The 12,563-nt window shown below is 35.5% G+C and overlaps 1 protein-coding gene across 1 annotated transcript; it reads left to right on the top strand.

Annotated features, from left to right (window-relative positions):
- The first annotated feature begins 550 nt into the window (after positions 1-550).
- On the top strand, positions 551-1,409 carry LOC120215353 (protein PLANT CADMIUM RESISTANCE 2-like). Its single transcript, XM_039213073.1, has 3 exons — positions 551-798; positions 871-942; positions 1,019-1,409. Exons 1-3 carry the CDS (start codon positions 582-584, stop codon positions 1,315-1,317), a joined length of 588 nt encoding a protein of 195 aa, XP_039069004.1. The 5' UTR covers positions 551-581; the 3' UTR covers positions 1,318-1,409.
- Positions 1,410-12,563: the final 11,154 nt, after the last annotated feature.

Raw genomic sequence — 12,563 nt, forward strand, 5'->3', positions numbered from 1 at the left:
ATTTATTTATGCATGTTTATTAAATTAAATACAAATGAACACGAAGTGTTCAATTCATTTATAGTTTTGAATAAATTTGTTTGACTTATTTATTATTTTTTTTATTTTACTTTTTTACGTTTTAAATATTTAGTATGCAAATAAAAGAATAAAAAAATATTTGTTGTTAAGGAGACTTAAATTATATTCATAAATATTAAATGAATATATTGACGAACTTATAAATAAATGTGTTTAAAAATATTAAATAAATCGAACATAAATATATTAAAATAAATAAATGAATATAAATATAATTTTATTCGTTTAACCCAATTCATTTATATTCATCAAATACTACCGTCTGGATTATATGTAGTTCCTCGCACCTGCAAACGAGAAACACGCGCCAAGACTTTTGTGGTTCGACGCGCCGTTTGAGTTGACTAATCGCACATCCATCGTTTTCTACTTGATATAAACTCATCCAAATTCCAAGCAAATTGCCCATCTTCTACTTTAGTTTTCCACGATAATTTTATCTTTTCTGCATTCCTATCTACTATACAGTTTTCGGAGAACCTTACATTTTGTATCCATCCATGGCTTCCTTCAACCCAAGTGGCTATGAAAAGTTCTCAGCTTCACCTCCACAACAACCACCGCAGTTGGGCCAAGAAGCCGCCACAACTGGGATTCCACTCAGCTCCTCGAACCCATACTACACCGACAGTTCTCAAACGACCAAAACTGTTAAGACTAAAACTAGAGTCCCTTGGTCATCAGGCCTCTGTGACTGCTTCTCTGACTGGAGAAACTGTAAGCTTAACTCAACTCAAACAAACCCATTTCTCCTTACGAAAATGGTTTCTAATTAAATTATCCTTACAGGTTGCATAACATGTTGGTGCCCCTGCGTCACTTTTGGCCAAATTGCTGAGATTGTTGATAAAGGGTCATCGTGTAAGTTAATTAAACCTGGAAATTTAAAACCCAAATGTATAGATTTATACTGATAGAAGAGAATTGAGTGGTGCAGCATGTGGGGTAAATGGAGCACTTTACACACTGATAGCATGCGTCACGGGCTGCGCTTGTTGTTATTCGTGCTTTTACCGTTCCAAAATGAGGCAGCAATATATGTTGAAGAAACACCCTTGCGGGGATTGCCTTGTCCATTGCTTCTGCGAGTACTGCGCCTTGTGCCAAGAGTACCGTGAGCTCAAAACCCGTGGCTACGATCTGTCCATTGGGTGGCATGGCAATATGGAAAAACAGAGTCGTGAAGTGCCGATGACTTCGATCCCACCGCCGGTGGAAGAAGGGATGAGCCGATGACAAAGAGTGGTTAAAAATATCATCTTTGTTTAGTATCTTAATTAAGGTTTAACATTGCCTTTTAGATATGAATATGAAGTATGTAGGTGTTGCATATGAACCCACTGTTAAATGTACTTCTATCAATAAGATATGGCTACACATTAACAACCTTGAATAATTCTTTGGTTTGTACAAAAATCCAGTGATGAGGAACAACTCATCTTTAAAACTATCTTGCTGGCCAGATGTTGCTGTTAAATTTGTAACTCTTCTACGAGAAACAGAAATCGGATACGCTGCATGTGTTCCAACAGCAACGGAAAATAGGATTTTCGAATATATTTTGATGTTGCCAAAACTGAAGGGCGAGTACAAACATGTTCTACACGAAAACAGCACTAGTGAGTAAAAAGCCTATGATCATAAATTTAAATAGCTGTCCATTATCGCAATAGCGGTTGTTACATTACGGTAATAGTGTCATCCGAAATCGTTATCATATGATCGTGATATCATCAATGATTGTAACAGTACTCGTTAAGTCAACAATCGTGATAAACACAACACCAAAAAAAACACAACTACAACTGTAATTTAAATCTCTGCCTATAATATTTTAGCTGTAAATCCTGGCTTCCATATCCAGTCCATTCGCAGGTCGGCTAATCAAACGGCACACACTTTAGCTCAGTTTGCTTCTAACAGTAATATGTCGATGTCTTTTACATGTGATTATCCTTCTTGTATTGCTGACTTTGTTGTTTCTGACGTTATTTCAAGTTAATGGTATTCTGGTTAATTTCAACAACAAAAATAAAAAAATAAAAAAATAAAAAATCTGTGCCTATAACTGCATAGGTTGTGAAAGAGTCTCCCACAGTATTGCGGCAGGCAACCTGAACTCGTGTTGTTCGACGAAGGAGCCAATGATGTGCCATTAAATAATGCCATAATCAGATTATTTACGGCCTTCATTATCCGGCTTGAAGTTATGGTCTAGCTTTCAATCGCATTATATTTATTGTGGTTGCAAATATAATAGATATTGTTATAATTATTATTAGTATCATGATCTTAAACTTTTTTTTAGATTCATACAATTTATTGTAAAACATAATGATTTTAAATACTGCAACGGATTATTTGATTTTTTTAATTTTACCATAACAAAATAATAATAGAAATAATGATATGTTATTACCGTAATTGACCATTGCCTGTAAAATGTGTGTGATCCACCATATTGTTTTGATTCTATTTCACACCACAATTATTAATAACAATGATTTCGAACGATAATGTTATCACCATTTGATGACTGTTATTACATTACTCGACCATTATTATAATAAACAATCACTATTTAAATCCCTACTAACCAATGGCTGGGTGTTTCTATTGTGCGGTAGCTTAATTTAAGGTTAAAAAATGACGACTTTGGGATACAACTCAAAATGTGATAAAAATCATAACACATTTTAGGTTGCGCAACCTAAAATGTTATCTTTTTTACTAACTTTTCGGTTGAACCTAAAATGTTACGAAGAATGTAACAACAAGTTCAGAGACAACTACTGTAGTCTGAGTGTTCTTGCGTTTAGAGAACTTGAAATCGGGTGGAAACCCTATAAGATGATAACAACTATCTCATTTGTGACCTTTAATCTTGCAATAGTCACAAACACCTTGAAACCGGCGACGATCAAGAGTCCCAGAGCTTTTGGAGTAAAATACCGACGAATCGAGACTGGAAGGCACAACAGAGAGCTGAACTAATAGAATTAATAGAAGATAGTAGGACAGGGGGAGCAAGGCCTGCTTGAATGCCATTGGAACAAAATAATAATCTTTCTGCTGTTTCGGATTCAAAATGCTTGAAGCAGAATGAAGAAAGTATGATAGACAAGACATAATTTCAAAGGCCATAGGCAGGCTCATATACTTAACTTACACCAGGCGATTTCGTGGAAGTCAAAAAAGCATAACACAATAGCTCGTTCTTCAGCTGAAGCTGAGTATAGAAGTATGGCTATGACTACAGCAGAATTAGTTTGGCTAAGTGGATTGCTAAGCGAACTAGGAGTGAAACAGGATCAACCAGCCAAGTTGTTTTGTGACAGTAAAGTCGCATTGCAGATTGCTTCTAATCCAGTCTTCCATGAGAGAACGAAGAACATTGAAATTGATTGCCATTTTGTTAGAGACAAGATTCAAGAAGGGTTCATCACTGCTAAACACATATCCTCAAGGGAACAGCCTGTAGACATCTTGACAAAGGCACTTGGAACACAACAGCACGAGTATCTGACAGCCAAGTTGGGGGTTTCAAATGTTTTCCACCCACCAACTTGAGGGGGAGTGTTAAGATAACAAATGATTAGTTAGTTTGTTAGAAGTTGGTTGGTAGGCTGTTAGGAGTTTGTTAGAAGCAGTTATTTTTTAGTTCTTGTATTATTGCTTGTATAGTGTACTATATATTGAAGTTTAGCTGAATAATAATACATACGAGGCATTATTTTAACAGAATGTTGAGGTCAGAGAAGGGGATCATATTAAACCAGCGCAAATATGTAATAGAATTAATAGAAGATAGTAGGACAGGGGGAGCAAGGCCTGCTTTAATGCCATTGGAACAAAATAATAATCTTTCTGTTGTTTCGGATACAAAATGCTTGAAGCAGAATGAAGAAAGTATGATAGCAAAGACACAATTTCAAAGGCTCATAGGCAGGCTCATATACTTAACTCACACCAGGCCTGACATAGCCTATTCAGTACAACATCTAAGTCAGTTCATGCATCAGCCTGAAAAGGAGCATATGGAAGCAGCCTTGAGAGTTGTACGATATATTAAGAAGAATCCAGGGCAGGGAGTTTTGTTGGACTCTTCAAGTATATGTGACATAATTGCCTTTTATGATTCTGATTGAGCAACTTGCCCGATATCAAGGAAGTCTGTAACAGGATATTGTTTAAAACTTGGCAATTCCTTGATTTCGTGGAAGTAAAAAAAATAGAACACAGTAGCTCGTTCTTCAACTGAAGCTGAGTATAAAAGTATGGCTATGACTACGGTAGAATTAGTTTGGCTAAGTGGATTGCTAACTGAACTAGGAGTGAAACAGGATAAACCAGCCAAGTTGTTTTGTGACAATAAAGCCACATTGCAGATTGCTTCTAATCCAGTCTTCCATGAGAGAAAGAATTTATTGTCATTTTGTTAGAGACAAGATTCAAGAAGGGTTCATCACTGTTGAACACATATCCTCAAGGGAGCAGCCTGCAAACATCTTGACAAAGGCACTTGGAACACAACAACACGAGTATCTGATAGCCAAGTTGGGGGTTTTAAATATTTTCCACCCACCAACTTGAGGGGGAGTGTTAAGATAGAAAATGATTAGTTAGTTTGTTAGAAGTTGGTTAGTAGGCTGTTAGGAGTTTGTTAGAAGCATTTATTTTTTAGTTATTATATTATTGCTTGTACAGTGTACTATATATTGAAGTTTAACTGAATAATAATACACACGAGGCATTATTTTAACAGTGTTAAGATAGCAAATGATTAGTTAGTTTGTTAGAAGTTGGTTAGTAGGCTGTTAGGAGTTTGTTAGAAGCAGTTATTTTTTAGTTCTTGTATTATTACTTGTACAGTGTACTATATATTGAAGTTTAGCTGAATAATAATACACACGAGGCATTATTTTAACATGGTATCAGTTATCAGGCCTTTCCTTGTTGGGTTTCTCTACTTGGCTCATTTCTAAACTGAGTAAGTGTGGCTCAGTCTCATTTCCACAACAGCTTTCTTCTCCCTCGTCTTTCCCCAAATCAGTCTCCTAGGGATTTTATTCGACGATCTCCTTTGCCATGCCTCCAATGAACGAATCAACTATTGTAGATTTCAATCATCCTCTCTTCTTGCATACATCAGACACTCCAGGTACTCTTCTAATATCTCATCAGCTAGTCGGATTAGAGAAATACAACGTTTGGAGCAGATCGATGCGCATCGCGTTGTTAGCAAAAAAAGCTCAGCTTCATTGATAGTGCTTGCCATAAGGAGCACTATGATCATAATTTACATCCTCAATGGGAGAGATGTAACGCCATTGTATTATCCTGGATTCTCAACGCTGTGAGTATGGGAGCTCTCAGCTGGCATCATTTTCGCCTCTAAAGTGGCTTCGGTTTGGAGTGACTTGAAGGAATGCTTTGATAAAGTAAACGGTTCAAGAATTTTCTTCCTCCATCATGAAATAACCACCATTTCTCAAGGTGAGTTGAGTATTTTGACTTACTTCACCAGATTGAAGGTACTGTGGGATGAATATGCTACGCTTGTACCGATTCCATCATGTGAATGTGCAAGCTCGTAGCAGTACTCCAGGCACCTTGCTCAGCAGTAACTTCTTCAATTTCTGATGGGCTTAAATGAGACCTATTCATCGGTTCACAGTCAAATTCTACTGATGAATCCCCTTCCTTCGGTGAACCAGGCGTACTCCATGGTTGCTCAAGAGGAGTCTCAGCGAGTTCAGCTCTCTGTTGTGCATTCCAGTCTCGATTCGTCGGTATTTTACTCCAAAAGCTTTGGGACTCCTGATCATCGCCGGTTTCAAGGTGTTTATGACTATTGAAAGATTAAAGGTCACAAACGAGATAATTGTTATCATCTTCTAGGGTTTTCACCCGATTTCAATTTCTCTAAACGTAAGAACGCTCAGGCTGCAGTAAATGTCTCTGAACCTGTTGTTACATCCGACCCTGCTGGTGCCTCTGATAGGTCGCATTCATTGGTTCCCTTTGCACCTACCTTTACTCAGGAGCAGTACAACCAGATCATTAGTCTTCTGTCCTTTGCTGCTTCGGTTGATTCCGCTGTGAATCTTACAGGTATTGTTGATAATTGTTTACCTGCCTCTAGTAAATCACTAACGTGGGTATTAGATACAGGTGCTACATATCACATATTATCTGATTTCCAATGCTTGCATTCTCCTATCTTGTGTTCCTCCCGGTCAATCCAATTGCCAAATGGTAAAACTGTCCCAATTAAATATGTTGGTTCATGCTTCCTAAATTCAACCACAAAATTGTCTAATATATTATATCCCAAATTTTACTCATAATCTACTCTCCATTTCAAAGCTTACCCGTGACTTGCAGTGTTCTGTTATTTTCTATTCTGACTTTTGTCTTCTGTAGGACCTCTCAAGTGGAAGGATGAAGGGGATTGGTAAAGAGTTTAGAGGGCTTTATTTTTTTTCAATCAACAGCTTCATTTACCGGTTTGCCGTCTACACTTACTTCTTCAACTGTGTAGTCTTCTAGTGTTTCTTCTAGTTTGTGATTCAAAATTATCTTATTGTGGTCATGTATCTGAATGTATGACTGTTGCTTCTGGTAATAATACAAGTCTTTGGCACTCTCATTTGGGACATGCTGCTATTTCAACCATGAATAAACTACCTTTGTTACATTCCGTTAACTTAGATTCCAAGTTGCTACACTCTTGTCCCATATTTCCTTTAGCCAAACAAACAAGACTCCCATTCCCTGTTAGCCTCACTTCTTCACTAGCTCCTTATAGTCTCATTCATATAGATTTATGGGGTCCTTATCGAATTGCTACACATAGTGGTCATAGGTACTTTTTAACTATAGTTGATGATTTTACTTGTATGACTTGGGTGCACTTGTTGAGATTGAAAAGTGACACTATTATCTCTCTTAAAAAAATCATCACTTTTGTAAAAACTCAATTTTCAGTTGTTGTTCAAATCATTCGTAGTAAGATTGGCATTGAATTTTTTAGGTCCCTTGGAATTCTTCATCAAATCTCATGCGTTCAGACTCCCTAACAAAATGGGGTTGTTGAACGCAAACATAGGCATATTCTCGAAGTTGCAAGGGCACTTCATTTTCACTCAAAAGTTCCTATTAAGTTTTGGGAGAGTGTATTACTACAGCTTGTTATATAATAAATCGGTTACCTTCTTCTGTTTTGAATTTCAAAACTCTTTTTGAAGCCTTTCACCATAGAGTTCTCGATCTTTCTCATTTAAGGGTTTTTGGGTGTCTATGTTATGCTACCAAGCTTAACTACTTTGACAAGTTTTCTTCTAAGGATATTCCTTATGTTTTCATGGGATATTCTTTAACTCAAAAGGGGTACCTTCTATTTAGTCTTCAATCAAAGCAATTTCTTGTGAGTAGAGATGTTGTGTTCCATGAAGTTATCTTTCCCTTTCATTTTCCCATTTCAGAATCCTCTCCTTTTTTTCCTTCATATTCTCATATTCCTGATTCTGATTTTCTAGTCCTTGATTCTTTAATACCAACTAATATGTCTCATGTTGATAATTCTTCTAGTTCTTCACAAGAATTTCATACTATGTCACGTATTCCCTCCATTTCTCCTTCTGATTTCTCAACAGGTGCATCTGGTAGTCCATCTAATTTTTCATCAATAAAGTCCTTCTCCACCTAGTATACCTCCTTTAGCACAGGATTCTGTTGTGTCTAGACGTTCATCTCGTGTCTCCAAGCCTCCAATTTGGTTAAACGATTATGTTTGCACTTGTCAATCTGCTTCATCCTCTACTACTTATCCCATTTCTAAGTACATTTCTTACTCTCATTTACCCTTGCCTACTCAACATTTTTTAGCCTATGTTTCTCATTTTCATGAACCCACCACTTATCATGAAGCTTGTCAAAACCCGCAATGGCAACAGGCCATGAGAGAAGAGATTCAAGCATTGAAATTAAATAATACTTGGATTGTGGTACCTTTGCCTTCTGGTAAAATTCCTATTGGTTGCAAGTGGGTTTATAAAATTAAGTATCATGCTTCGGGTGAGGTGGAAAGATTCAAGGCTCGGTTGGTGGCCAAAGGATACAATCAAAAGGAAGGTGTTGATTATGTGGAGACCTTCTCTCCTGTTGCTAAACTCACCACTGTGAGACTGATTTTGGCTCTTTCTTCCATCTTTGACTAGCCGTTATGGCAAATGGATGTTCACAATGCATTTTTGCAATGAGATTTGGTTGAAGAAGTCTACATGCAATTGCCAGAAGGCTTTTCCAGCCAGGGGGAGCATATGGTTTGTCGGCTGCAAAAGTCTCTCTATATACTAAAGCAGGCTTCTAGACAGTGGAACAATAAGCTATCTGAAGCCCTTATATCAGCGGGATTTCAACAAAGCAAGCATGATTACTTGTTTTTACAAGGCGAGTAGCAGACAAGTTGGTTGTTGTGTTGGTTTATGTAGATGATTTGCTAATTACTTGAAGTAATATTGATATGATAGAATACTGAGTTCTAAGTTCAAAATGAAAGACTTGGGTGAATTGAGATACTTCCTTGGACTTGAAGTGTTGAGGTCAGAGAAGAGGATCATATTAAACCAACGCAAATATGCACTAGAATTAATATAAGATAGTAGGACAGGGGGAGCAAGGCATGCTTTAACGCCATTGGAACAAAATAATAATCTTTCTGCTATTTCGGATACAAAATGCTTGAAGAAGAATGAAGAAAGTATGATAGACAAGACACAATTTCAAAGGCTCATAGGCATGTTTATATACTTAACTCACACCAGGCTTGACATAGCCTATTTAGTACAACATCTAAGTCAGTTCATGCATCAGCCTGGAAAGGAGCATATGGAAGCAGCCTTGAGAGTTGTACGATATATTAAGAAGAATCCAGAGCAAGGAGTTTGCTGGACTCTTCAAGTACATGTGACCTAATTGCCTTTTGTGATTCTGATTGGGCAACTTGCCCGATATCAAGGAAGTCTGTAACAGGATATTGTATAAAACTTGGCAATTTCTTGATTTCGTAGAAGTCAAAAAAGCAGAACACATTAGCTCGTTCTTCAGCTGAAGCTGAGTATAGAAGTATGGCTGTGACTACAGTAGAATTAGTTTGGCTAAGTGGATTTCTAAGCGAACTAGGAGTGAAACAGGATCAACTAATCAAGTTGTTTTGTGACAGTAAAGCCACATTGCATATTGCTTCTAATCCAGTCTTCCATGAGAGAACAAAGCACATTGAAATTGATTGCCATTTTGTTAGAGACAAGATTCAAGAAGAGTTCATCACTGCTGAACACATATCCTCAAGGGAGCAGCCTGCAGACATCTTGACAAAGGCACTTGGAGCACAACAACACGAGTATCTGACAGCCAAGTTGGGGGTTTCAAATGTTTTCCACCCACCAACTTGCGGGGGAGTGTTAAGATAGCAAATGATTAGTTTGTTTGTTAGAAGTTGGTTAGTAGGTTGTTAGGAGTTTTTTAGAAGCAGTTATTTTTTAGTTCTTGTATTATTGCTTGTACAGTGTACTATATATTGAAGTTTAGCTTAATAATAATACACACGAGGCATTATTTTAACAAAAATGACGACTTTGGGATACAACTCAAAATATGATAAAAATTATAACACATTTTAGGTTGTGCAACCTAAAATGTTATATTTTTTACTAACTTTTCGGTTGAACCTAAAATGTTACGAAGAATGTAACATTTTCGGTTGTCAACCGAAATATTAGAAAAAATGTAACATTTTAGGTTATACTCAACCTAAAATATTATGATTTTATCATATTTTTCAGTTGTGTACCAAAATCACTATTTTTAGCTTTAAATTACATTGTGGCTCCTTAAAATTTCCCTACCATGACTTGAATCAATGGATAACATTAATGGCCAGCTGGTCAATTCTCATAATTAAAATGAAAATTATGATATCCATAGTTTTAAAAAGTTAGTATAATAATTTCTCACGAAGTTCAAAATGAGTTTGGATATAAGATTTTACGTTTGTGACTAGTTTCTCACAACGCTTGATTTTGATTTGCGATTCTCAGTGATCTTTCAATAGATTTATCTCCTTTTGTTGATCATTTACCGATGCAGTCATATTTGTTTGTGTATCTATTTTTTGTTTGAGAATTTTGGTTGAGTTTTTAACTTTTTCCGTTTATGGTCCTTATATGATCTAAAGTGGTTAGTTTCAATGTTATAGGTAAATGTCCAAATTATGTATTTAGTGTACGATGATAGTTATAAACTCTTATTGTAATTTTGGATATTATTCACTTTTTAATAAGACTAACGACTTCTAATAAAAAAGTTAGTATAATAATGATAGACTAAATATAACAGGTTATGCTAGGTAAGCTATTGATATATAGACATAATGATAAAATTAATCTCTAGTATGTGTCTAAATGATAATTTTTTAAATTTATTTTCTAAATAGTTCAATCTTCAATGTTTTCAGTTTTGATTAAAATGATATATGTTAAACAAAAATCATTGATTAAAAATAAATTCATATTGTTGAAGTAATATTTTTATATTTATTTAATTATTAACATAATATTTGTTATCACATCATCTTAGATGATGTGATACATATCATCATTATGAATAATGTGATACAAATCACATCATCATCTTGAATAATGTGTTACATATCACGTCATCATCTTAGATGACATAATTCATGTCACGTTATCATCTTAGGTGACATAACATGTAATATATTATCAATTTTACACGTGTGAAAATATCATGTCAGCAACATATGTTGACCGTCAATCTACTAATAATAGTTATCTAACAAGATTATTTTAACCAAAACTGTAACGTTAAAGATTAAAGTACTCAAAAAAATAAAGACCAAATTAACAATTAGACAATGGAGAGTTGGAGACTAATTTTAATATGAGAAAATAACTTCAGTGACCGAAAATGCCTTATAATATACGATTTTAACCAACTTTTTTGGATTTGCGAAAATCAACAACAAATTCGCAACGCGAAGTCCAATTTCGCAACACAGGTTCCAAAATCGCAACGCGAATTTTATTTTCAAATTCAAAACACAATATTAATTTCGCAACACAAATATAAACAATATAATCACAAATCATAACCTAAAACCCTAAATCACAACTCAGTCCCATCTCCATATCTCACTCTCTACGGCGACATCCGTCCCCATCTTCGACAAAATCCGTCCACATATCCGGTGACCCCCTCTATCTCCATCTCTCAGAGCCACCCTCACAACCATTCACGGTCACAAATGGAAAATCAACCACCGAGGGTTAGTTGTTTTAATTATTTTTATTTTGAAATTTTTGTATTATTATTAGATTTTTCATAGTTAAATTGATGATAAATTCACTGGTAATTTCAATAATAGATTAAGCATTTCACTTAGATTGCTTAGTAAATTCATTCGGTTTTTGTCATTGTTTTGTCTTTAACCCTGTGAAGTTAGTATTTGCCTTTGTTTTGTCTTTTGGTTGAAGTAATGAAATTCATTCAAGTTTCAATTTGTAGAAGAATAGTTTTTGAAACTTAAATTCGCAACACGAAAATGAAAATCGCAACGCGAAAATAAAAATCGCAACGTTGCGAAAATGAAATTAGCGTTGCGATTTTTATTTTTGCGTTGCGATTTAAGTTTCAGAAACTACTCTTCTTCTGCAAATTGAAACTTGAATGAATTGCATTACTTCAACCAAAAAACAAAGACAAATACTAACTTCACAGTGTTGCAAATTTAAGTTTCAAGAATAAAATACTACTCTTTATGTTGTCCTTGAACCTGCACTAAACCTATATGATGTCCTTTTAAATGTTTATATAAGTGTTTACTTCTGGAATGTTATATGATGCCCTTTTAAATGTTTATATGTTGTCATTTTAAATGTTTATATAAGTGAACTATGATAGAATAATGACTTGGGTGAATACCGTGCTAGTTTGAAACATATTTGGCTTTGTTTTCACTGTTTAATATCATGTCTGTTTATAGTGTATGTTTTTGGTATATCTAACTTGGTATGTTATTATTGTTTTTGTTAGGAATTTTTTTCGGCTTCATTGACTCGAATGAATAAATTAAGCCTAGCCACTACAATTGCTAAGACACTTATACCTGTACAAAGAAATTGTTAGAGGATACTTGCTTCGGGCCATGGCTGAAAGTACAACATACAGGTGGAGATGTTATGTTGACCCATTTGTTTCTTCAGACCATGACTAACGATCTACCCAAGAGGATACAACGTGGTGATGAAGAGATATGATTTCATTTTCCACCGGCGTATACTTGTTTTGGGCGGGAGGAGTTTTGCTTAATCACTGGTCTACGCTTTGGACACGATGAAGTAGGTCAATACACTAGTCATATCGCCCGCCCATGATGGTTATATTGGGTTTTTCCTGAG

The sequence above is a fragment of the Hibiscus syriacus genome, unplaced genomic scaffold (genome assembly GCF_006381635.1).
Source record: "Hibiscus syriacus cultivar Baekdansim isolate YM2019G1 unplaced genomic scaffold, ASM638163v2 tig00110114_pilon, whole genome shotgun sequence".
NCBI classification, from domain to species: Eukaryota; Viridiplantae; Streptophyta; class Magnoliopsida; order Malvales; family Malvaceae; genus Hibiscus; species Hibiscus syriacus.